The sequence below is a fragment of the Nothoprocta perdicaria genome, unplaced genomic scaffold, assembly GCF_003342845.1.
Source record: "Nothoprocta perdicaria isolate Ctin4 unplaced genomic scaffold, notPer1 scaffold_334, whole genome shotgun sequence".
In the NCBI taxonomy this organism is placed as follows: domain Eukaryota; kingdom Metazoa; phylum Chordata; class Aves; order Tinamiformes; family Tinamidae; genus Nothoprocta; species Nothoprocta perdicaria.
The window spans coordinates 573444-599425 of record NW_020455571.1 but is presented as its reverse complement, the minus strand read 5'-3'; the positions used below and the strand labels follow the sequence as shown (position 1 = coordinate 599425).

General features: G+C 63.2%; 1 protein-coding gene across 1 annotated transcript; it reads left to right on the top strand.

The window, feature by feature from the left end:
• Nucleotides 1-29: 29 nt before the first annotated feature.
• SCARF2 (scavenger receptor class F member 2) lies at nt 30-25468 on the top strand. The gene is made up of 11 exons (XM_026043668.1): nt 30-172; nt 7976-8034; nt 9678-9779; nt 10232-10751; nt 11319-11537; nt 12059-12187; nt 16342-16445; nt 16522-16639; nt 18287-18408; nt 23425-23577; nt 24064-25468. Exons 1-11 carry the CDS (start codon nt 30-32, stop codon nt 25296-25298), a joined length of 2904 nt encoding a protein of 967 aa, XP_025899453.1. The 3' UTR covers nt 25299-25468.
• The last annotated feature ends 514 nt before the right edge of the window (nt 25469-25982 follow it).

Genomic DNA, 25982 nt, shown 5'->3' with positions numbered 1-25982 from the left:
CCGGAGCGGGAGCGGGAACCGGAGCGGCAATGGGAGCAGGAGCCGGAGCGGGAACCGGAGCCGGAGCGGGAGCCGGAGCGGGCGTCGCGCTGGTGCTGGTGCTGGTGGCGCTGGGCTGCGGGGCGGCGCAGGAGCTGAGCCCCCGCGGCAGGAACGTCTGCAGAGCCGCCGGGTAGGAGCGGCGGGGGCGCGGCGGGGAGCCCGGCCGCGGCTGGGGCAGCCCCTCGGGGCAGCGCGTCTGTCCCCCGCCCCGGGCGCTGGGCTCCTTCCCGGAGGAGGACGGGGCCGTGCGGGGCTGAGCAGGGGGGAGCCGCGGGTGACGGGTCCCGTGCTGGGGAASGGTGAGGAGCCCCAGGCGAGCGGGTTCGGGAGCGGGGAGCTGGTCCTGTTGCTCTTCGTGGTGCTATGGGGGCCCCATCCTGCCCGCCTGGTGTGTCCCGTTGTCCCGAGCATCCCAGTCCCGTTCCCACTCCATCCAGTCCTACTGCAGGACATGGGACCTGGATGACGGAGGGAGCCGTCGTGCTGCAATGCATTTTTCCTGTTGAGGGGAGCCAGTACGGGGCTGATCGTGCTGTGAGGAGACGGTCATGCTCCCTCTGGAGCAGTCCTGCTGCAGGGAAAGCCCGGGAGCCTGGGCTGGGATGCTCTGGGCATCCTGGCGGAGCTGCCCCAGGATGCTCAGGATGGCAGAGCCAGCAGCTCCGGGACACCTGGGTTGGTTTCAAGGAGGGAGTGTGGGCACAGCCTGGCTCTCCCGGGGCACCGGGTGCTGCTGGGGGTCCCATCCTGTTATCCTGGCCGGAGAAGGGCGCTGGGAGGCGGCGCAGCCTCGTCGCCGCTCCCTCGCACCGCTGACATTGCTCATCGCTATGCAGAGCATCACCTCAAGCCAAGCCCAGCTTCTGCAGCCCTGGGGCTTTGGGCTGGCCGCGCTCCCCTGGCTGCTGCAGCGCCCGGAGCGGCTCCGTCCCGGCTCCAAGGGCAGCTTCCCTGGGCTGTTGCTTTTGTGGAGCAGAGGGGGCCCAGGCCATAAAATGCACCTTTCTGTTGTGCCCATGAGGTTAGCCCGCAAGGAAAACATGTGCTGCGAGCCGGAGGGGCCCGCATAATGGCTCCATTCAGCTGGGCTGCAGGGCGCTGGTGCCCCCTCCTCAAATTACAGGCTGAGTTTCCGAAGGAGGTGTTTGCCGAGCCAGAGCGGCCCCAGCTCCCAGCCAGCYGTGCGCTCCCGGCCTCCTGCCCGTGCTGCTTGGGGCCGGACACGCTGCGAGAGGATGCATGGGGAGGGTGCACCGGGGAGGATGCACTGGGGAGGATGCACCGGTTCCTTGCCCGGTGACCCCCAGGGCTGGTTCCTGCTCCAGCTGCCTTCCCCTTCCCAGGGGAGATGAAGGAAGTTTAGGTCTGTGAGCAACCTTCCCGCTGTTCCCAACGTCCTGAGATTGTTCGGGGCACCGGGAAGGCAGCAAGGGGGCACCTGGCTGCTTCTCCCATCTGTCTGGCTGAGAGCCCACCCAGCAGAGGCAGGAGAAGATGGGGAGCTCCTACTGATGCCAGGAGAGTTGGGCACTGAAAAGCTCTTCGAGGACGATGGAGGCAAAATCAAGCTGTGCCCTCTGTCCCGTTCCCTGTGCTGGGGTGCAGGACACCTCTCTGTCCTGCACGAATAACGTGCCCRGGAACCCATGTGCTCGCCCAGCGCCTCAAGGCCTCGGGCCGCCTTGCTTTGGGCCAAGACTGGGCCCCAGGTCTCGTGGGTGCGAGAGGCGYCCGCTGCCAAGCAGGCCCGGGAGCAACGCACCGGCAGATGGGCAAGTTTTGTCCCTCCTGCCATGGCTGCAGTAGTCCCTGAAGGCATGAAGAACAGGGAGGGGACAGCACCCAGAAAGCAGGGAAGATGGTGGCATCATTTCTTCACCTCACCCTTCTGAAAATGCTGCTTCTTCCCTTTCTTTCCCATGCACGTGATCCCGACACCCACCCTCTGTGCTGCACCCAGCCCATCTTGTGCCTTCTGCTGCCTATGGTGCTCTGTCCATCGAGGACACACGGCCAAACCGCATTTAAAAGCCAGGGAAGATCCTGGAAGGGGCCGCTCCAGGCAGGGGCTCCACGTGCCGCTGCGTTGGATCTCTGTCGGAGCGGAGGTCCAGGCACCCCCTCGCACACATGCGAGCCACCCGCCAGGCCTTGCTTCTCCCGTCCCCCTCCCCCAGTTCTGCAGCTTTCCTAAACATTTGAGCTCATTAAAGCTGCCGGTTTTACTCTTTGCCACATGTTTYGCTGGATGGTTGCAGGAGCGCTGGACGTTGCTGCCGCGGGAGCTCCCACAACCATCCTGCTCCTTGCCCTGCAAGGCTGAAAACGCTGCTGGTTTGGAAATCCCTGCGCTCTGCCACTGCTTTGGGGGTGGAAACCTGCTGCTCCATCCATCTCCCCTTGGCCATGCAGATCTGTCCAGGCAGGTCTTCTTTTCTTCTGTCTTTCTCTGCACAAAGGTTTTTCTGTTGAGGATGCAGCCCTACACTGCCCCAAGGAAGCTGCCTTTGGCTGGACSCCATGCTAGTGGTGTCTAAAGGGATTCGGACTGGGGAATTATTGCTAAGTTGGGATGGGAATAGGTCCCTGTTTACAGTCCTTCTCAAAGGACTGCACTTTCCAGTGGGAGGAAGCTGTGGTCCTGAGAGCTCCGCGTGTCCATCCTGTGCAGCGTGCTACTCATCACCCAGGAGAGATGAGGGTGGCACCGAGAGGTGGGTGGAAGAGAAGGAAGAGGCTCGAAGTCAGGATAATGTCCTGCTCCAGCCTGGGAAGGGCTCCATGGTAGCAGGGACCTGGGATGGGGGATGGCTGTGTGGTGGCCAGGGCCAGCATTGAGCTGAGCTTAGGAGATGCACTGTGCATCCCCAGGGCTCCTCCCGCCAGCGAGCTGGGTAAGCAAAGGGCTTTCAGCTCGGATCTACTGGCATCCAGTCCCATCTGAGCCACGGGAGAGCAAGAGAAGCCCTCCAGGTGTGGGGCTCACTGCCCTCTAACCGTGGGGGATTGTGCTGGTGCGCATGGGGAACAGACTCTCCTGTGTGAGGAAACCTATCTGGAGCGGTAGGTGATGGAGAACCGCTTCCAGGAACTGGCATGAAAACAAAGATTGTTTTGATTCTGCAAGGGAAAAAAAAAAAGGAAAAAGAAACATGCCTCTCTACTAGAATAAACTGTGGAAAAACCTGCAAATTTCTCCGGCTCCTGAGCRCTGCTGGTGCTGGCTGGTTATCGCAAGCAGGATACAGGTTTGGGTCAGAAGCGTGGGAAAGGCTGGTGTCCTTCCCCACAGGCTACAGCTCTGCCACATCCATGCTCCTTGTCTTCTGCATCCTGAAAATTTCCCAGACTTGCTCACATCCCCGGGACAGTTTTCTTTTTTACCTTGCACTTTGAAAAGAAAAATCAAAGGAAGCCTGGAGCCCTTGTTCCTACAGGACCGGGCTGTGTTAGTTCGGTCTCGGAGAGCTGCTTTAGAGGGATCCCCTGGTTGTCCCTTTGCTGGTCCCTTTGCCCTGTGCTGCAGTGGAGTCRCGGATTCACCAGCTGAACCTCCTGTGAAGGGAAGGACCCGGAGAGGGGCACAGACCGACACTACCCGTCCTCTGCGGGGTTCAGGCTGCAGGTTCCCCCCGTTCCTGCAGCCAGCACCGCTCCTTGGTGGCTCCGATGCTGCCCGGAGCCAGCTCGGTTGGGTGGGAAGATCCTGTCGAGGTGGAAAAGGCCATGGGAGGATGCCGGGCCAAGCGCAGCCCTGCAGTGCGAGGTGCCTTGGAGCGGGATGCGTCCTGAGCAGAGCATCAAGGAGCAGTCGCCCTTTGCGCTGAGCTCCCCGAGGCCACGTCTACCTTGCCGGCGGCTCCAGCGGCTGGGCGCTGCGGRCAGATAAGCTGAGCTTTGAAGCACGCACGAGTTTATTGGCCGTCAGAGCAGCAGATAAATGAGAGGAGGGCTGACCGAGGAGGTGTTGGACACCATCGCCTGGCACAGTTACAGGGAGATTAGGTATCTCTTAAGAGATATGCCCTAATCCTGCTCCCAGGAGAGGYGCTGTGTGTGGGCTGGGGATGAGGCTGGGCCTGTGCTCCGTCCTGCTTGGCCCCAGCACCTGCAGCCTTCGGTCTTTGCTTTTCTTATCTCTGGAGCAGCCGGTCTGCATCGTGCTGCATGTGCCCAGAGGGACGCGATTGCCCTGGCTGCGGGCAGCCCATGGGCCTGCGGGGTGCAAAGGAGCTGTGATTCCCTCTCCCTCTCCTCCATCCTCCAGAAACCTGTAGTGCAGCCTGAATTTCCCCCTSTTTCCAGAGGAGGAGGAGGCTGCTTGCGCTGGGGGCTGTGGTGGGTAAGGGGCACTGAGATGATGCCCTTGGCATCTCCTAGGTACTCGGTTCTCAGATATGTGCTTGGGTTTATTTTGGGGGCACAGTTTGGCTTCCCAGTGCCTTGTTTTCATGCTGTGATGGAGGGCTGTAGTGACAGACCTGTGGGTGCTTGGGACTTCTGGTCTGGAGGCATCCAGAGCGTTTGGTGCACCCGCGATGGTCCTTTCTCCATCCAGGCTGTGCTGCTTTGGTGTTTCTGGAGGAAGGAAAAGAATCCCAGGTGAAAGAGCAGGCGCTTTCACCCGAGAGACAAAGAGCCAGAGTCCCCATCCCAGGTCCCCAGTGAAGCTGTGGGAGCTGCACTTCCCCACAGCATCAGAGCTCCCAAAGAGAGGTGATCCAGGGCTTTCCTGTGCTCTGGAGCGCGCGGCCATGCCCAGAGAGAAGTTTTAGTCCAAAAAAAGTCCCCTCCTGTCCTTAGACTTCATCCTCTTCTCGCGGATGGAGCCCGGTGGGTCCTGTGGGACCAAAGCGTCTTGCAGAGAGGAATCGCGCTGGGGTTTTGTGGAGCCTCGGCCCAGCCCTGGTGTGTTGGTTTTAATGGCAAATCTCCCTCCCTAAAAGAAGCCCTCCTGACTCTGCTCCGGGGCGCCGGGTCCTGCGGCGCCTTCTCTCTGGGCTGAGAGGCCCCGCTCGAAGCGCTGGCCCCTGCGCCGAGCTGCTCGCGCTGCGAACACGTCGCCTCCTAATCTGCTTTCCCATTGACCCAACAGACGGAGCTATTTTGGTCTCGGCCCACAAGGCATTCTTTCCAAGGCCCTGAATCATTTTTGTGGTTCTTCCCCGCCTGCCTTCCAGTGTTCCTGCATCCCTGCGGAAAGGCGGCGTTTCGGGGGCACCTCGCGGATGGCCGCAGGGCTCCCCGGCCCACGGGCTCTGCGGCGCGATGGGGTCCCCCCGCGGCCCTGGCAGCCGCACGCGATCCTGTGACTGCGCTTGGTTGCGGCCGAATATTTTCTCACTGTCTCCTCCTCCTTTGTAGCKTTTGTTACGTTTAAGGAGAGAGAGCAAAAGCTGCATTCCAAGCCGTGCCTTTCAGCGCCGAGCCAGCCCGCGCGGCCGCTTTCCTCGACTGCAGCGCCCTGCACGGCCAGGGAGCCTCCAGCGGGGCTCCTGTCCCCGGCGGTGGTCGCCGAGCTCACGTTGGACGTGTTCTGTCCCCCGGTTCTGCCCGGGGACGTGGGCCTGTGGCGGGATGTGCCGGCAGCTGCTGGGGGGACAGGGCGGACTCCCATGGGGTGTCTCGTGTGCAACTGTGGTTGCTCCTGGGCCTGGGTTGTGTCAGGGCACGGCAGGACACCTGGCCAGGCGTCCTCGGCTGCACCAAGGGGTGGGAAGAGCAAGTGGAGCAGCCAAGCTCTCCATCGTGGATGGACGTTGTGGGAGGTGGGGGGAAAGGCGGGYGGGTTGGAGGCTGATGTGGGAGAATTGACCCTGGCAGGCGGTGGCCTGAGGTCTCGGGGACCCTGCTGTGGTCAGCAGAGCGTGTGGAGGGTCTCCCAGGGTCCGTCTGTGGCTCTGGGCAAGTGGTGTTAGAGGAGACACAACGACGAAATCCTGTTGCTTCCCAGTGATACGGCGGTGCTGGGAGAGCAGGCGGGATCCAGAGCGTGGGGAGTCCCTGTCGTGTCCTCCTCTTCCCTGGGGAGTCGCTGACCTCTGCTCTGGTTGTGTTCGGACCTGAGAGGTCCTGCTTCTCCTGCTCAGTGTCCTGCACAGCGCTGGGGCCGGGAGCAGCTGGGAATTGTTAGCAAAAGCCGAAGTATCCAGAGAAAATCCTTCCCCTGCTCTGAAGGGCTCTCCGTTTTTCAAGTGACTCCAGCAGGGACTTGGCCTTGGCACAAGGCTCCTGTCCAAGGGACTCCGGTTGCGGGACAGGGAAAGCCCAGTGTTACTCCTGGTATTTGCCCCTGGAAGTGCTCTGGAGAGTGCAAGAAGCCCTTGGGTTTGGGAAGAAGGGAGCTGCCTTCTCCTTGTGCTGACTAGGCAGCCGCGTGCAACTGGACGGGCTGGGGATGGAGGAACTTGGAAAACATCCCTTGGGTGACTTGGAAAACGCGCCCTTGGGCAGCCTGTGCGGTTGGTGGGTTCTCCGTGGGGTCCCAGCAAGGAGAGCTGCGGGTCTCCAAGCTTCCAAGTGCTGCAAATGCTCCCAGCCTTACGTTGCTGTGATATTTCAGAGCTGCTGTAAGACAGCAGTAAACAGGAAAAGCCGTCAGGCCAGAAAAGGCGCTAGGCGAAGAAGGTGGTAGAAACGTGCACTGAGGATGGGCATTTGGATGGAGGATGGAGAGGRTGGAGGGGGTCCCTTGGCCGTGTCACCGCTAGTCTCCTGCCCCTATCCTGGCGGTGGATGCTCCCTGGGAGCTGGGGAATCCGGAGCTGGTTGTGCTGRGCAGCTTCCACCTGGGTGCCCAAGCCCAGGATAGCTTCGGGGTGACGCAGCCCAGGGATGGGGAGCGGAGCTGGGGGCTGCCGAGCACCAAGCCCRTGTTCAGCCCTGCATTATAGCTCCTTGCTTTGCCTGGGCTCTTCTTTGGAAATTTCATTTCTGAATATTGTTTTCTGACGCCTCAATCAAGGAACACGCTCCGTTTATCCTCGCCTGAAACACGGGCTGGCAGTAACATGATCTGAGCCATTTTGCGAGCGCGGGGCACTCGGTTTCCTTGGGAGAAGCAGATGGTAGCGCTCTGTGAGCCGGTGAGCGGCTCTCATTTCACCTCATACTAGCTGTGAGGTTCCCCACGACGGTGCTTCGGTGTGGAGAACAGCTGGGAGGACCCCAGGGCCCTTTACATCCTTGCATGGGTCATGGCAGGCGGGATTTGAGACCTTCCAGCGCTGGCAGTTCCTATCCGCATGGAACCCGGAGCCACACAGGTTCATCCTAGCTTTGGATAACGTTCATGTTCCTGCGTCCTACGGCAATGAGTTCCCTGGGGCAAGAAGTGCTCCCATTTAACCAGGCCATCCCATGGTGGGTGACAGAGGGTGACCAGGTGTCCTTGCATCAGCTGGAGGAGAACAGATCGTCCCTGAGCTTCGTGGGCCGTTCCCTGCCTGATGTGCAGGTCCATGGGGCTGCCCTGGACTTGCAGCTGGCATGGAGGCCAGCTGGACCCTTGGGCCAGGAGACCCTGGGAGGAAGCATCCCATCAGGGGAACCTACTGATATTTTTATCCCAAGGAGTTCGAAACAAGCTGAGCAGGAGCAAATTTTCCCTGGCTGAAGGGTGTGGAAGAAGGAGGCACACAAAAGCTGCTGCTTTTCCCACTCTTGGCATCGCTGCCCTGTTTGCGTAGGAGAAAGGAGCAGGAGCATCTGTGCGTGGGGGACAGGGCAAGGTGTCCCCGTCACCTATTGCACCCTGGGCCGTGACAGTGGGGCCAGGGCCCTGAGCTGTGGCAGGAGCCTCGGCTGCTCCGGAGGGGCTGGGACGTGCAGTTCCCACCACAGTGGTGGCCTCTTGGTGGTGGTCTCTCAGCGGGCTCTCGGGAGGGACGGGGCTCTGAGGGGATTGTCACCATGTGCGTTTTCTTCCGTGCAGCTTCTCGGTGCTCGTGTGCTGCCCGGGATGGAGGCAACAAGGAAATGAGTGTTTAATAGGTAAGCRCTGGCCCTTTGCTTTGGTAGACCTTGCTCTCCTGGGCAGCCGTTGCAGAACCCTCTTCGCCTTGCCAAGGGCTGCTCTTCAGTGGCCAAAAGCCTTTCCCGAGGGACCTCCGTGCACAGCGGCGCTCAGAGGCTCCCTAGAGCCCAGGGACTCTCCTGCCTTTCTTGTAGCACGCGGAGCAGGCTCGGTGYGTGCACAGCACGTGGACAGGGTGCAGCGAGTGCTGGGGTCCCCTGTGTCCTGGGCCCCCTGCCGCAGAGCCGGCTCCCGGCCCTGCTTCCCGTGGCTGCTCCAGCAGCTCTCCGGGGTCTGCAGGAGGCCACTGAGCTCTTGGGGACCCTGCTCTCAACCCCGGCGCTGGCGAGGTGTCCTCCAGGGCCAGAAAAAGCTTGGGGATGTAAAGGTGAAGGAGAGGGTGGGGATGGGGATGGGAACCGGCCAGAAGGCTCCCACTGGTGTTATTCCAGCGCTCGGAGCYGAGCCCAAGCCTTGGGCACTGGGAATGGGCGCGTGAGGCTGCTGTTCATCAAGGAGAGTGCAGACGAGCAGGCCAGCTTGGAGGRAGCCGGGGCTGGCGGAGGAGCAGCRGCCACGGGCCRGGGAGCTGGTCCTGGCCGTGGCGGCGAGGCCGGTGCCGCGGGTGGCCGCTCRGCACCGCGGAGCTTCTTGGAGCCTGTTTGGAGGTTGCCACCAAATGCCCCACGCGTTGGGCCAGCCACAGCGTGTGTGGTGGCCCGCGGCGGCCCGGGGAGCAAGGGCCACATAACAAACTAACCCACTGCGCATGAGCCCCCATAACCGCTCGCTGCATGCGCCTGTGCCCGCGGAACCGGCCCTGCTCCGTGTCGCCGTCGGGGAGCAGCAGGGACAGCTCTCCCCGAGCTGGCAGGGGGACAGGGCCACCAGGAAGGAAATGCAAGCTGCTCCACTGCCCCCTCGCCCCCAAGCCTGCTCTAACCCTTAGACTCACTGCTCCTAACCTGTTTAATCTGTCTATTTTAGGGTTTTCTATAGTACCCATCACCGTAGGTCTAAGAACGCGCAGGTAAGGCGGACTGGCYGAGTGGGCTGCCCTTGCTCTCGCTGCGCTTCAGCAGGCTCTGCAGGGCCGGGGCGCCCGTTGGCCGCGTCCCGCGGGACCTCGGGGCCGGCAGCGCGTCTCGCTCTGCTCAGCCGTGCCAGGAACTGGCCCCAGACGTGGTGCCGGGAGGCAGCGAGGCTGCTGTGCCCTGCAGTGAGGGACGGAGCAGAGCGGGTGGCACGAGGCTGGTGGCAGGGACAGGGCTGAGCAGGGTGATGGGGACAGAGCTGAGTGGGTTGAGAGGTGACAGGGCCAGGTGAGCAGGGTGGCAGGAGGGTGATGGCAAGGACAGAGCTGAGCGGGCGATGGGAGCAGCGCCGAGCACGTTGGCGGCTGGCGGGGATGCAGCTGAGCAGGGCAGCAGGGGGGATGCTGTGGGGGGCTGGCGGCAGGGACAGAGCCGAGCTGGGCACCTGGTGGCACCTTCCTGGCGAGGCCCCATGCGGGCTGCTGGCGCTGGGAGATGTGTCCAGCGGTGCCTGGCGGCAGGGGCCGGGCCTCGCGGGCCGGCCTGGCGCTGCCCGCGCTCACGAGCGCCTCTGTCCGTCCGTGCAGCCRTGTGCGAGGGCAACTTCACCTGCAAGGAGAACGAGGTGTGCGTGAGGCCCGGCGAGTGCCGCTGCCGGCACGGCTACTTCGGCGCCAACTGCGACACCAGTGAGTACGAGGGGCCCCGTCGGCAACGGGAGCTGCGGGACGGGGCACCCCACAGACCACGGCCCCCGGCCTCCAATGGGCTCCCTTCACCCAAAGCCGTTGTCACCATGTAGGCAGCATTGTCACCGTGTTGTCACCCTGGAGGCAGGTCTGGTGGCCTGTCCAGGATGCTGCCTGTCCTCGTTGCGATGCTCCTGCTCTGTCCACCTTGCCAGCACCCAGGTTTATGCCCAGGGCATCATCCCTTTGGARGGGTCTCCTCTGATCCAGCCTGCTAAATGGGGGCTGCGGGGAGGGAGGATGGTGCCCCAGCTGGTGGGGAGCGTGGCCATGGGGTCCAGTTTGGCCCAGGGGTCTCCATGGTTAGGACAAGGGACATGTCCATGGATGAGGGGGGACGTGGGGAGGTGCCACGTGCCACGATGGGGCTGCCCACTCTGCCTGTTCCGCAGAGTGTCCCCGCCAGTTCTGGGGTCCCGACTGCAAGGAGATGTGCAGCTGCCACCCAAACGGGCAGTGTGAGGACGTGACGGGCCAGTGCACCTGCAACCCCAACCGCTGGGGGCCCAAGTGCGAGAACGGCTGCCTCTGCAAGCACGGCAAGTGCGACCAGAAGACGGGCAAGTGCACCTGCGAGCCCAACTGGTGGGGCCCCCAGTGCTCCAGCTCCTGCTACTGCAGCCACAACTCGCAGTGCGACCAGCAGACGGGCAACTGCCTGTGCCAGCCGGGCTGGTGGGGCCGCGGCTGCAACAACCAGTGCTCCTGCAACAACTCGCCCTGCGAGCAGTTCACGGGGCGCTGCCAGTGCCGCGAGAGGACCTTCGGGCCCCGCTGCGACCGCTACTGCCAGTGCTACAAGGGCAAGTGCAACCAGGTGGACGGGACGTGCACGTGCGAGCCGGGATACCGGGGCAAATACTGCCGCGAGCCCTGCCCGGCCGGCTTCTACGGGCAAGGCTGCCGCAGGCGGTGAGTGCCCGAGCACGGGCTGCAGCCGTCCCCGCGCCGCGGAGGGCAGAGGGGAGGCAAAGGGTGCAGGACGTGGGTGTCGTGCGCGGTGGGTGTCTGGGAAGGGAGATGGAGCATCCAGGGATTGCCGGATGGCATCTGGTTTTGGCAGSTGAGAATGGTGGAGGGCTGAGCGCAGGAGCTGGCTGGGATAAAGGTGGGAGATAAGGGGTAATGGGGACAAATTAAAACCCAGGCAGTTCCATCTGCATGTGAGGAAGAACAACTTCACTGGGAGGGTGTCCGAGCCCTGGCCCAGGGAGGCTGTGGAGTCTCCTTCTCTGGACATCTCCCAGCCCGCCTGGATGTTCCCGGGTGCCCCATGCTCTGGGTGTCCCTGCTGGAGCAGGGAGTTGGACTGSAGGATCTCTAGGGGTCCCTTCCAACCCCAGCCATTCTGTGATTCAGTGATAACTGAAGGGTTGTCCTCGTGCTCCACGCGGCTGGGGCGCAGGGCCGCCATGGGGTGCAGCAACACGTGTCCTGCACCGTGGGGTGCTGCAACACGTCTCCTGCCGTCCCTCGCAGCTGTGGGCAGTGCAAGAGCCTGCAGCCCTGCACGGTGGCCGATGGGCGCTGCCTGACGTGCGAGGCCGGCTGGAACGGCACCAAGTGCGACCAGCCCTGCTCGCCCGGCTTCTACGGCGAGGGCTGCGAGAAGATGTGCCCCCCGTGCAAGGATGGGCACACCTGCAACCACATCAACGGCAAGTGCTCGCACTGCAACCCTGGCTGGATCGGAGACCGGTGAGTCCGGCCTTGGGCTGGGGCTACATCTGGCATGCAGCCCGGGCCCCTTAGCACCTCGTCGTGCAGGTCCCCCCTGGGCTTTGGCATCCTGGCAGGGCCTCTCTGCTGGTCCACAACCAGGTCTGCAGACCAGAGGCTGTGGTTTGTGTCTCCGCATCCAAAGCGGGAGGGCAGAGGTGGCCTGAGCCTGCTGGCCCGGCTGTGGGACCATAGGAGGCCAGCTAGACTCTTTCCCAGGGCCTGGTGATGCCAGGGTTGATTGAGGAGCCCACAGCGGGACTCGGAGCATTCCTGGCATCTCCCTGCCTGGTGGCTCTTGGCAAGCGCAAGGCACAGGGCTGGTGGGAATGCTGCTGGGATGCTGCTGGGGAGCTGCCTTTACCCACGCCTGCTGCTGCCTTCCTGCCCCCGTTGCCCTTCCCCAGAAAGCTCGTGGAGTGCTGGCACCGTCCCCATCACCCGGGAAAGCGGGTCCCGCGCGGGCCGCTCCAGCTGCCGCTTTCCACGTGCTCCCTTAGGTGTGAGACCAAGTGCCGCAACGGGACGTACGGCGAGAACTGCGCCTTCGTGTGCAGCGACTGTGTCAACGGCGAGTGCCACTTCGAGACGGGCAGATGCCTCTGCCGCGCAGGCTCCCACGGCACCTAGTAAGTGAGCGGCGCCCGGGCGCGTTTTGGGGCCGATTCAGGCCGTTCTGGTGAGTTCAGGCTGGCAGGATTCCCCGGGTGCTGCTGTTTTGGGGGCCCRCTGAGGTGCCAGGATGGGTGCTGAGCTGGGGAAGGTGCTGGGTGTCTGTGCTGCAAGAGCCCACGTGCAACCACACAGAGCTCACCGCGGCCTCCTCTTGYGCCTCAGAAGTGAATGTTTTTGAGAGCTACTTGGGCAGGTTTCAGGGCGCTGGGTAGATCCATGGATTGTTTGGCATCTCCAGGGTGGGGGGTGTTTATGGAAGCAGTGGGGCTGCAGCACTTGGTGCCACTTCYACTCCTGCATTGGGGCTGGTGGAGAGGAGCCCCCCATGCCGCCAGCCTGGGCCCTAGGCAGGGCACAGCTAACAGGCTCCTTGGATGGCAGCTCTTGGAGATCTGTGGAGCACAGTGCAAAGCGTTTCCTCCCCAAATTGTGGTGCCTTCATCCCCAAGCATGAGAAATCCACAATTAGGGAGTAAACCCGGGGAGTGTTGGGAATTCCAGCTTGCTTGTGGCAGATGAAAACGTGTTAGCAGTGGTGGGGGTGGTGGCGTTTCAGGCCATGCGAAGGACTTTGGAGTGCTTTGGAAAGCAGGTGTCCTCCTGCCGAGCCCCTGGCAATGCCCTCAGGGATTTCGGTCAAATACCACCAAGTTGTGGTGTAAATCTTGGTCTCCCAGTAATAGCTGGATGGGCCGGAGTCGGTGAGGAGCTCTTGAGAAAGGGGTTTGGTTTGAGGAAATGTGAGCTTGGCAAAAACAAATGCCTTCCTCCAAGAAGTGTTTTCGAGTTCAAGATGGAATTTCTAGTCAAAAAGGAGAGTGAGGGAAAGCAAGAGAAAAACCACATCCCAGAATAGCAAATAGCCTCACGGTTATGGCATTCGCTTGTCGTTCCTGCTCCGAACTGCAGCTCCAACCTGGACGYTTCACATGGCAGGGATGAGCCCTACGGCGGTCCCTTCCCTCTTCCCCCTCCCCAAAGAAAGGAAACGAAGGCCCTTTGCTCACGCCAGGCTCCCTTGCTTGCTCTGGTCCCTTCCTCCTGCTGCCTCCGCACCGGGCAGGCGATGGCCGGACATGGTCTCATTCCTTCTCCCTTTTTTTTCTTTTTTTTTTCCAATGTGGAACAGAAAAGTCTTTCGAAAACGTGAGGGGAGTGTTTCCCCTGCAGCTCAGACTTGGAAATGAGTTTCCCCAGGGTCCTACCCTGTGTCATTTGGCTTTTCCCGGCAATTAACTGCGAGGCTGATGGCGCCTGGAGAAGGATGTGGGGCCTGCCCTGCTGCCTTCCAGCCGGTGCCAGCAGTCCTCCTGGGGAGCTGAAATGGGGAAAATGTGGCTTTGGGAAATGTTCTCACCTTTTCTTTCTTGGGATTGACTGTGCAGAACCGTGATGGAGCAAAGAGCTTGTTCCCGACCTCCAGCCTCCCAAACGCCCCCGCCGTGCTGGCAGTTCTGCAAGTGCCCGTGTTTTGGAGATGCCCATCGTGAGCTCCGAGGTCTTTTTGCGCTGGCCTGGAGCGTTGCTAAGCCCCCACCTTAGCTTTTCTGCTGTTTTTTAGGGGGATCTGTACAATATTTGTGCTCTTCTGCACACGGTGAAAGATTTGCACAGATGACAGGGCAAGTTGCCTGGCTAGAAAGTAGCTTTGCAGAAACAAAACCAGTCTAGAAAGCCCCTGTTTAGCATCAGCACTTCTCTTTGGTGCTGTCGTTGAAGAGGAAGACATTTGTAGCACATCAGGAAGTCTGGGGGGAGGAGATTTGGTTTTGCAGAACTCAAATTAAGCTCTTAAAACTTCCCTTGGCACRTGAGAGCTAAAGGCCTCTTGATAGCACCGCGTGTTGTAGGCAGTGGGGGTGCTCCGGCCGCCAATGTGCAATGCTGCTCTTGACCTTGCTGGATCTGGCCTCAAGGTGCAGGCRGGGAGAGAAGGGGCAGAAAGAAGGGAGGGAGAAAGAGGTGGCCAGGGCCGTGCCCCAGCAGCGTCCCAAAGCTGTAATCACAGGGAAGTCTGGGCTAAAACAGGGCGTGCCAAGTGGGCACGGACACTTGGGGGTTTTCTTTGGTGGTCAGGCGTGTCTCCGTGACTATGTGCAAACTGCTGAGGTTTAGTTTTTTTTTCCTAAGCTTCTAATTTGGCCAAATATAGGAAGGCTTTGGAAAGGGTGGCAAGAGGGCTGTCTTCACTGTGTAAGGGTGTCCCCTCAGCTGTGTGTCACCCGCGTGCTAAAGGGAAGGCTGGTGACACGTCGGTAATGWGCACAGTGCAATTTACTTCCTCAGCATCATTGCCAGTCATGTCTGGGCCTGCTTGGAAAACAAATAACCCTGCGTTTCCTGCCCCACAACGTGCTAGCCTGGGACRGACATTGGGATCAAACTGAACTGCAAGCCCTAGAAGTGTTGGGTAGCTGCAGCAAAGGGTGTTTTGGACTGCCTAGAAAACACCAGTGCTCCCATCCCTCCRTCCTGCCGCGTGTGTGCTGTCCCCGCGCAGCTGCTTTGACACGGCGCAGCTGGGGCGCCTGCACCGTCCGCCTGGCACGTGGCAGCGCGCGGGCACGGGGCTGCGCAGGGCGGCTGGCTTGGAAAGCTGAAGCAGCGTGAAATGCTTTAGTCAGGGCCAGCCCAGCTGTGCGTCCCACGAGGCCTGGGGGCGGCTGGGGGCGGCTGGCCCGTGTCGGATGGAGCAGATGTGCCTCTTTGCGTCGATGCCGCCCAGGAGCAGCTGGCAAGAGCTCGGCCCCTGGCAGCGCTGTCTGTCCTCTTGGCAGTGGAGCCTGTCGCTGCTGCAGAGCTTTGGGGCAGCACCCCTTAAATCCATCCAAGTTCCCTGTGGAGGTACCTATGAATGAAGCTTCACCCGTTGGGGTCCCACATCCCACCGCGTGCTCGGCTCTTCCTGCCATTGGCGCCTTTGGCGGTGGTTCCTTAGCCAGGATTGCTGCTAGGGCAGCCTTGGGGCTGGGCTGGCGGAGACTGCGGGAGGATGTGAGCGCCAGGCCGTTCTGCCCCCGTTTMTTCGCCCATGACTCAACTCCGGCTCTGCAGTCTGTGCATCACGACACTGACCGGGTTTGTTTTGCTTCGTGTTTGATCCGCTCCTTTCAAATTATGGCCGAAGTCCTATAATTAAAGCCCTTGGCTACGTCTTCTGCGGCTGTTGTAGACACTTAGATTCAAAGACAAAACAAAAACACTTCCTTCGAGCATCCCGGAGGCCGTGGGCGTGCGGTCACGTCTCTGCCCTGCATGAGCTGCAGGTTGCTCCCTGCTTTCGGGAGCCCCTTCGCCGTGAGGTGACAGGTCTGCTCCCGAAAAGGCCCCGTGGATCAGCCGCCATTCGGAGCGTCAGCCGCAGTCCTGTGTGGGAGGAGAGAGCTCAGAGCTCGGCGTCTCTGAGGGCTGCCCCCTGTCCACGGCCACCATGGAGGGCGGCGGGCCGCCATGGAGGCCGCTGCTGCAGGCCTCGCCGTGACCCTGGCAGACACCGAGCGCCTCGAGGGCTTTTCCATGTCCTTAGAGCCTGTTTTCCATGTTCAGACACCGCTGTGTGGGTATCTGCCCTGCTCCTGCGCGAGCCCCGGAGGCCGGGGAGCCGCCGCCTTCTCCAGGAGGCGCCGCTTTGTGTGGGGAGCCCCGGTGCAACGACACTCGGCCTCGGCCATCTCTGCTGGGGCTGCTCAGGTTGTTTTCTCTTTGGGAGAGAAAATCCGGAAGCCTTCCAGGTTGTTTTCCCTTTGGGAGGGAGCATACGGGAGGCTTCCAAGGTCACGGGCTGCAGGGGACGGGCTCCGCTCGSGAACGTGGGGCACTGGCACCGCGTCACCCGCAGAGCAGCCGAGCTGGAGACCCGGCCGAGGCTCCTGCGCCTGAGTGCTGCTGCTCCCCGGGGAGTCTTTAACTGCGACCGATGGGCTGATGACCTCCTGTAACAGCCACGAACATAAAGGCAAAACGGGAGCAGAGGGGGCTCCCCAGGCACACGGGGACAGCGCGGGCTCTTCCCGAGGGCTCCGGGCAGCAGGGAGCGACGGGGCTGGGCAGGGCGGCGAGGGCAGAGCGTCCCTCGGGCGCCGTCACCCCGCGGCCCTTCCCTCCGCAGCTGCAACCTGACATGCCCGCCGGGCCACTTCGGAGCCAACTGCGCGCAGGCCTGCAGCTGCCACGACGACGCGTGCGACCCGCTGACGGGCGCCTGCCACATGGGTGAGTGGCCGTGGCGGTGCGGCCGGGCTGTCCGCAGCGGCGCGGCCCCGCTCACGGCGCCCGCCTTGCCTTGCAGAGGCCAACCAGCGCATGGGCGTCATCGGCGCCGGGGCGCTGCTGGCGCTGCTGCTCATCCTGCTGCTCTCGCTGCTCTGCTGCTGCTGCGTCTGCCGCAAGAAGGACGAAGGCCACGGGTGAGTGCCGCGATCCCGCCGCTTTGGGGGCGCTCCAGCCCCCTCAAGGAGGCTTTTGCTGGGCCCACGAGGCAGCGGGGCACAGTTTGCTCCTGCAGGGAGCTGGGGAAATGGGTGCAACCATTGGGGGAGCCACCTSTCCACAGGGCTTCGCACGTTGGGTGCAAAAGGTGTCTTCCTCCGAACCTGCTGAAGGTGGGTGCAGCTCGCACCCACTGGGACCCTTTGAGGCACTGGGCAGGGGGCCAGCGGAGCTGGGCCGGCAGGAAGGGTCCCGGCGGGGAGAAGCAGGGGCAGTTTTGCTCATGTCTGAGCGCTGCCTTGCATCCGCGGGGCTCCCGCTCAAGCTGCAGGCAAGAACTATTTGCTAAGCTCAGGGAAATGCAGGCGGGCTCCCGCCCTCCCTCCCTCCCCAAGCCCCCCAGAGCGCGGAGCTTTTCCAGCCGCAGAGCAGAGAGGAACTCGATCTGTTGCTGCGGTTTTGGGCCTTGCAGAGGGTGCTGCCGCCCAGGGGTGCTCCTGCGCAGGCGTTTCCAGATGGGTGCCAGCAAAGTCCGTGCAGGCAGATGAGCCCCGCCACCAGCATCCCAAAGATGCTGCTGGGTCTGTAGGGTGCTCAGGAGGACCTGCCTGATGGGTCTCCGCGATGCCGAGGAGGTGGGAGCCACGCGGGCGCATCCAGCCCCGCCGCGGTGCCAGCTCTGCCAGCGCCCGTGGCAGGGAGCGTGCGGAGCACAGGGACCAGCTCCGGTGGAGGCAGCGCTGGGGGGCTGGGAGCTCCAAGAGCTGCAGACAAACCCCCCTCCCCGCCCCGTGCACCGTGGCTGCGCCTCGTGCTGCCGGCCGCGGCCTGGGAATTTTCCGGAAGCCTCCATTTGGCAGCCGGGCCAATTAAATTCCAATCCGGGACATCTGGTTTGGGGAGCCTGCGGTCTGCATGTCGTTATCCCGCAGATAAAAGCAGCCACTTCACAAAGGCAGGCGTGCTTTAAGGAGCCTTTCGTGGGAAATGGCTCCAAATCGGTTCCTTTGGCCAGGGTGCCCTGGGCTCCCCAGCTCCGTGCGGGGCCCCTATGTCCAGCGCTCCGGTCCCATCACGGACACGGGGGGCCTGCTAGTGCAGCACGGGGCACTGCTGCAAGCCATCCACAGCACCCTCATCACGGCCTGGTGTCCGCGACTCCCTCGTCTGCTTTTCGGGTGATTTGGGGTGTTTTGTTGCTCCAGGAGCAGCTTCATGTCCCGCTGCCATCGGCGCAGAGCCCCTGGCCGTGCCRGGCTGCGCCTGGCTCTGCGAGGAGCTGCAGCCTCTTGGTTAGTGCTGAGCGGTGCAGGGCAGGAGGGGGTTGCCTCTGGTCCCGAAACGGCACCGGCACCACTCACCTGGCCCGGGATCAGCCGGCTGCGCCCCGGCTGCAGCCACGGCCAAGTTCGAGTTTAAACAGCCCTGGGCAAGGGTAACGCGCACAGGGCACCAGGTCCCTCGCTGCACCTCCTGCTTTCCATGCTCCCTGGCCCCTCTTCCTGGCAASCTCCAAATCTGCAGCAGCTCCAGACGCTGGAGCTTGGTGTCTTATCCCATAAATAACACGACAGCCTTGGAAGGGACAGTGCTCTCTCTGACGGGGATGCTGTCTTGCCTTGCAGCACCAACCAGGACCCGGCGGCAGCCAAGAAACCGCCGCGCCGCCTGTGCGGCCGCTTCAGCCGCATCAGCATGAAGCTCCCGCGCATCCCCCTGCGCCGCCAGAAGCTGCCCAAGGTCGTAGGTGAGGAGCTGGGGTTGGGAATGCGCCCAGGGACCGGGGTAGAGCCCTGGTACCCCGTGCCAACGGTGGCGTGGCTGGCGTGGGAGCCCGGGCTGCTCCTGCTGTCCCGGGTCAGGGCAGTAGCTGGTTCCGGGAGTGTGGTGGTGACGGGGGGACATTGGGGTCCCCAGCTTTGCTGCGGGTCCGAGGTGCAGGGCCCCAGCAACAGGACGCTGGTCGCCAGCACCATGGAGCGGGGTTTCCACGGGGTGACTTGCAAGACTCCTGGGGGTCTCCCGTGGAGGCCCCTGTACAGAGCAGAGCTCTCCAGGCCAGGCTGCACTTCAGGTCGGCTGTGTGTCATGGAAAGCCCATGGCAAAGAGTGCACCGGGCCCATGGGGATGCTGTGAAAGAGTAGCAGGGGGTGCAACCCGATGGCAACATCCTGTATCCGTGAATCCTGTCCTCACGTTGCTTGGGGGTGCAGGGAGGCCTCCTGYGTGCAGAGTAACTAGCGCTCAGAGCACGGGGATGCGGAAGCGGGAGGAGGGCCCTGGTAGCCTCTGCGCCGCACGGTGCCCCTGCGGGGCCAGCTCCCCCGGCCAGACAGCACCCCTGGGTGCAGGCCACACGGGTCCCTCTGTGGCCACGTGGGAGCAGAGCAGCCTGTTGCAGAGGGGCTCCCCTGCAAAGGCGGCCTCTCTGTGCCAGTGCGCCGAGGCTGGAGAAACATTCCTGCTGCAAGGACAACAGCGGCCTGCCGTGTTTGTGGAAGTGGGCTGGGAGCACAGAGGGGCCCTGTGTGCGCCGGCCCCGCTCCGTGGGGCTGTGTGCGCCCTGCCCACGCGGCCCGGCGCCCTCCCAGCCACCCTGCGCAAACACGGCGGCCGGTGCCCAGCCTGCGCGGTGGCCCCACGGCRCGGGATGGAGCTGCAGAGCCCGGGTGGCTCCTGCACGGCCGTGCTGGCAGCACATCCAYGGATACATCCCCTCTGGAGAGCGTCCGGGCATCCCCGGCACGAGGGTGCCAGGGGTGCCTGCAGTTCTGCCTCCTTTGGGGCGGGGGGACCTGGTTTCCACATGGTTTCCACCTGGAAATCCAGCACTGGGCTGGCCTTGAGGTAGGCAGAACTGGTGCTGCTGCATAGCAGAGCCCTCACAAAGACCTCCTTGAGCCTGAGATGGCCCTCGAGGGCCAGGTCCCCGTGGGGCACGTGGCCATGTGCAGCGCTGCAGGAGCCCAGCACGTCACGGGGCCTTCGGAGCGAAACCGGTGCCGAGGAAGCCGACGCCATCTGCGAGGAGCTCTGACCTTCCCTGCGGTTGCCAGCGCTTGTGGGCAGACGCGATTCCCTCTTCTGCCTCTTGCTCTAATTGCTCTAATTACCAACCACAAGTACCRGTGTGAAAGAGCCGCCTTGGGAGCAGTAACATCTCGCTGCGCTAATCCTGTGGCTGCAGGTGACTCGCTGGGCTTGGGAACACCTCTTATTTGGCTCTCCACATGCTGCTGTTACTAGCCCCGAACCATAACCCGYTTCCAGGCATGGAAGCAGTGCTTAGCCCTCGCCACAGGAGTCACAAAGCTGCTCCACGGCCGCAGCTTCGCTTTGGGGCAGCGGCGCTCTGGCCACTTGGCACATTCGAGCTGGTGGCACCAGTCACCGGAGCCAGGGCCTCTCCCACTAGTGTTGACTGAGCCTAGTGATAAAGACTGGTCAGACCTCTCCTTGCCAGGGTTTTTTGAACAAATTCTCAGCTCTCAGTTGCATTAAAGCCTACTGTGGGGTTCGAGCTGGTTGGTGAGGTAATTCAGAGCACCATGGATGGATTTATGCTGCTGCAGCACCCTGCTTGTGGTGGCTCTCGGRTCGGAAGAGGCGTGTGCAGGAGGAGCAGGACTGGGCCCAACACGCAAGGCTGGAGCAGGAGACCAGCCAAACCGCTCCGCAGAGCCCAGGAGTGCAGCATCTCAGCGCGGTTGGGTCCCACGCAGCCACACAGCCGTTCCGGAGAAGAGCCTCTCTGCTCGTGGCTGTGGGGCAAGCGCTGGGGCTCTCCTTGCGCGGGGCGTGAGCGGCTCTGGTGCCAGAGTCCCGCGTGGGGCTCACTGCGCCCCGCTCCTCCCTGTGCACTCCTGCTCGCACCGCCGTGTCTCTTCTCCAGGCTGCAGAGATTAGACACCTCAAGTTATCCGTGACCTCTGTGAACCATCCCTCGCTTGGGATGAGTGGGATGGGAATCACCGGAAAGGAAGGGCACCRAAAACTCCCTGGGTCTCTGTCCGTGACTTCCCCAGCCCGGTGCTGTGGTCCTGCTGGAGGAGACCGCTCCTGGCATGAGGAGGAGGAGGAGGAGGAAGTTTCTGAGGAATTCAGTTTCCCAGCTGCAGGAAACCGGGTCTGTGTCCTCGGATCACCCTCTGGTTTTTGTGCACGTCGGCCCTCCGAAGCTGGGTCGCTGAGGTCCTCAGAGCTGGAGATCTGGGAGACTTAAGGGGACGATGTCAGCGGTTCTCCTGCACCCTCAAGGCAAGCTTGGAGCCCAGCGGAGGCCGAGAGCTGCTGTGCAGCGATCCAAGGCACGCAGGGCTGGCCCTCGAGCACCAACCTGGGCTTCCCTTCCAGCACCGGGGCCGGGCTGAGCTCTGCCCAGGGACACCATGGCCGGACCACGGAGCGAGCAGGTCAGAAAGCACCCAAGCCTCGTCCCTGCCCAAAGGGCCTTCCGCAAAGAGCAGCAGCAGGAGCTGGCATCAAAGCGCAGGAGGAACCTGCCTCTCCACCACAGTGTCCCCCAGGGCCACCTGCTCGCCCAGTGGGGTCCCCCTTGCTGCTCTCCAGGCTTYGGCGCAACCAGCCCAGCCCTGGGCTGCTCCTTCTCGTGCCTCTCAGTGCTGTGTCCCGGCCTCGAGACCCAGTGTCCCCAGAGACRCATAAGAAATGGTTTTGGAGCGAGTATCACCCCCTGTTCACACGTGAGAGGTGTGGAAGGCAGTGCTGGCGTTGGGTTCATCCTGCAGACGTTTGCAGAGGGACCGCCTGGTGAGTTGGTGGCAGAGACACTGTGTGACACCATGAGATGCTGCATGACACCCCAAGACGCTGTGTGGCACCTTGAGATGCTGCGTGGCACTCTGATACACTGCATGGCACCCTGAGAAGCTGTGTGACACCTTGAGACACTTCCTGGCAACCTGAGACGCTGTGTGACACCCTGAAACAGTGTGGCACCTTGAGGTGCTTCCTGGCACCCTGAGACGCTGTGTGGCACCCCAGGATGCTTCCTGGCACCCTGAGGTGCCGCGTGGCACCCGTGTCCAGCTCCCACTCGCAAACCTGCCGTGTCCGCTGAGGCGCAAGCCGAGCAGTCCCGCGCAGCGGGTGCCGCCGGAGAGGGGCCSTTTGTTCGGCGCGGGGAGCTGGGGCGGCGCTCGGCAGCCCCGGCGGCGCAGAGGGGCCCACAGGAAGCGGCCGGATTTCTCCCAGCCCCGTCAGCCTGTGATTTATCCACGAGCCGCCCCCCCTCGCCGAGCCAGATGTTGGAGTGGAGCAGGAAGCGCCATCCCCAGGGGCGCCGCTCTGCGCTGCTCCGCGCGGGCCCTGCTCCCGCCGGCGCCCCGGCCCCGCGGGACCGCGTGGGAGCCCCGCGCACAGGGCCCGCGAGCGGCAGGACTCGCTTCCCGAGCCCCGTGCACGCTGGGTGCGCCCGCCCTCCCCAAGCCCTGCCGTCCTCTCAGACACGGGGCCTTCACTGAGGAAGCYTCCCGCTTCATGTGCTTCCAGCAGTCTGCTTTTGATTTTCCCTTTTGGGGTTTTATTGCAAGGAAAGTCGTGCCGAAGCTGCTGCTTCCCCCGCTCCGAGTGCCGCGTGCTCTTTAAATACCAGAGCCGCTTTTGTTCCAGGGTTCCTGCTCTGCACTTCATTATCTCCATTATTTGAGCATCCTTCCTTGCTCCTTTAGTCCTCCACGGTACCCAGCTCGGTGTCATCCACCCTGCGACGTCCCCACGAGGAGGGTGCTCGGCCCGATGAAGCTCCCTTGTTTCAGGCCATCCCCATTCCAGTTTTATTCTCTGGAGGAGGCAGAACTTGGGCACGCTGCTGGTTCCAGGCCTTTTGGAGTCCCTTCCTCCATGGGAATACTGTAAAAAGACCAAGCAAAAATCCCAGGATGACGAGACAGCTGTCATTTTATAGCCTTTTTATGGCTGAAACTGGGGAGGAAAATATCTTAAGCACCACATCTTTTCTTCTCGGGTGGCTCTCCCATGGCTTTTCCTTTTCCTTTCCTGTGTCCTGCCACCGAGCGCAGAGGGAACGGGCCCTGTGCCAGCAGCGACGGCTCCTCCTCGTCTTTGTCTGCAGAAGCTGCAGGGACTGAAAAGTGGCACAGTGGGTAAAAGGCGACGCTGGAAGCCCTAACCCCCAGCATTTCTTGCTTCACCTCTTTTTGTGCAAGTGGGAGCAAAATAAGAATATATCAGATATCTTAGGGGGAAAAGGAAAAGTTGCAATTCAAACTCCTGCAGTTGACGTGGCAGCCCCTTCATCCCCGTGTGCGGAGGAGCCCGGGGAGCCGTCGCCTCGCGGTGCCCCTTGCAGGGCTGCTGCGCTGGGCTGCGCTGGGCTGGACTGGGTGCCTCCAGGCCGCGCTGCGTCCCCGCGGACCCCCAACTCCTCCCTTGCTCCGCACCGCATGCAAGACCTCGAGGGCACTGTTGGCTCCCGGGCTTTCTGAGCACCTCTTTCCTGGCAGTCCCGACCTGGATCAGGCGCCAGGACCCCCGTCTTGCCCAGCCCGTGCTGCTGCACAAGGTGCCGCCGGTGGCAGAGGGGCTGGGGCAGCGGTGGCGGCTGGAGCTGTGTCCAGCTCCCACACAAGGGCTGTGGTGGCTCCCAAAACCCACCAGCAGGATGGGCAGAGGGGCCCTGTGTCTCCCACAGCCCTTCCCGCGGGGCGGGGAGGCCGGAGCTGAGGGGAGGCCCCGGCAGGGCTCAGGGCACAGCTTGACGCCCGCTCTCTGCCCTTGCAGTGGCCCATCACGACCTGGAGAACACCATGAACTGCAGCTTCATCGAGCCGCCCTCCGTGGTGGAGCAGCCCTCGCCGTCCTGGTCCTCGCGCGGCTCCTTCTCCTCGTTTGACACCACGGACGAGGGGCCCGTGTACTGCGTTCCCCACGAGGGTAAGCAGAGGGACGCGGCTCCGCCAAGGTGGCCCGGGGGATCCTGGAGCATCCTCTGCTCCATGCAGAGATAGAGAAGGAGCATGGAGAAGGCCCCGCACATGCCAACCCTGCTCCCCAGGAACATGTCCTAGTGTCCTGGCTCCGGGAAGGGGAAGCGGGGCCCAGCCCCGGGCTCTGCTCTTGTTCCCGTCGGGCTTTCAGAGCTTCCTCCTTCCAGCGCCACTCGTTTTAAGGTTTCTTCTCCTCTGGGGCCCCTCAATAAGCTCCCAGCAGACAAGCTGCAGGGGCRGGTGGATCAACAGGCCAAAAGGAGCCTCTTGGAAGGCAGAAACAGCCTGGTGAGGGAGCCTTGTCCCACCTGCCCGTCTCCCGCTCTGCTCTGAGGCTTCAGTCCTGCCCTCGCCCTCCCTCCCCTCCTCTTGGGGACAAGGCGGCGAGTCCCATGGGGTGCCCATGTAACCCRTCCGCGCTCTCCTTTTGCAGAGAGCGTGGGTGACAGCAAGGACAGGGGCACGTCCTGCAGCCTGGGGGAGAAGCCGGGGCCCACGGCCGGGCCGGAGGAGGCCGGCGAGTACACGTTCCTGAAGGAGACGGGCTCCGTCAAGGCCTTCCATGCCGACAGCAGCGAGACGCCCCTGCTCAAGTCGTCGGACAGCGAGCGCTCGTCCTGCGGGTCCGGCTCGGCTAGCGCCGCGCTCTACGCCAGGATCGCGCGGCTCTCCAAGCAGTCCAAGGAGGAGGAGGAGAGCCCGGCCGAGCCCAGGAGCCCCGCAGGCAGCGCAAAGCCACCGTCGCCCGAGAGAACCAAGCCCCGTCCGCCTGACCCGTCCACGAAGCCCAAAGTGTCCTGGATCCACGGCAGGTACAACTGCAACCAGTCCAACTCGCTGCCTGCKCCCAGCCGGTCCCCGGAGAGAGCAGCCGCCCCGCTCAGCGGCGCCGAGCATGGCCCGGCCTTGGCCAAGAGGAAGAGGAGTCCAAGCGAGACGTCGGCCAGCGTGCACAGCAAAGCGGACGAGAAGGGCAGCGCCCGGGGCAAGGAGAAGGCGCAGAAGCCTCCGAAGGAGCCGGGCTTCCCGGAGGGCAAAGCCTCCCTCCCCGCGGAGCCGCATTCGCCATCCAAGCCCAAGCAGAGGGGCAGGGCCAGCACGGAGCAGATGGAGAACATCAACGGCGCGGTGCAAAACGCCTTCAAAAAGATGGGCGCTTTCCACGCGGAGCGGCGCGCGGGCGAGAGCCGGGAGGCCCCGCGCAGCCCCAGCGCCGGCAAGCCACGCGCTGAGAGCCTGCACCCGCACCTGAGCTCCGAGGCGGCCACGCTGCTGGCCGCCCAGCTGAAGGAAAAGACTCAGAGCCTGCACAAGGGCGACGGTGGCGCCCGGCAGAACGGGCTGGGCGCCCTGCAGCCCCCGCGCGAGAAGCCCACGCCGCCGCAGAAAGCCAAGCGCTCGGCGAGCGCCGGCGGCCAGAAGGCCGGCAAGCCCGCGCTGCCCACGTCCGCCAACCTGCAGAAACTGATCCCCGCCGTGGCCGAGCCCGTGGCCGGGGAGCCGCAGCGGGCTGAGAAGCAGAGCTCCGGCAGCGGCCCCGAGGCGGCCGCCCCGAGCGAGGCGCCCGCCAAGAAAACACCCATTAAAAAGCCTCCGCGGAAGAAAAGCCGAGAAGCCACCCTCGAGCAGCCCAAAGCAGCCGTGGGGCCCTCTCAGACAGTGCAGTAGTGAGGAGCGTGCCCGGCTCGGCCCTGGCCTGCGCGCGCCAGGCACCCGGGCAGCAGGAGGGACATTTGCAAACGTGACCAGCAGAGGCAGAGGCTCAAACTGGGCAGCGAGAACCCCCGAGCCCTCTCCTCCCGCTCCCTCCCCACTGCCCCGGCCTTTTGTTGTTTCTTCCCCGTCACCTCTGTGTGTCCCCTGCGCTGGGCCCGGTGCCGCCCGCGCCCCGGGGACGCTGCGCCCGGCCGTGCCCCGGATAGCCCCGCGCGGAGCAGGCGCTGCCGGAGCCCGGCTGAGGAGCCGGGGCCCGCGCGGCTCCCCCCTTTGTAGCAGTATTATCGAACCGCCTACGCAGCACTTGTTGTACTAGACGTGCCCGTGTTATAACCCGCAGTAACGGAGTCACGTGCTTGCAGGCGCCGTCCCGCCCCGGCCACGCTGCCCCGGCAGCGCCAGGTCGAGCTGGTTTCGACTGATGCCCCCTCCGCGCCCCAGGCTCTTCCTGCCGGCGGCAGCGGCTGCGAGGAGAGCGCTGTTCATGGCCCGAGCCTGGACGCCCTGTCCCGGCTACGGTGGAGTTGGACGGATTCGTTTGGTACGACAGAGCCTGGCATCTCTGCAGAAAGCTTTTCTAATAAAAGTGTATTTCTCCCGTACGCGGTGCCGTCTCTGCGTGTTGCAGGCAGCGCC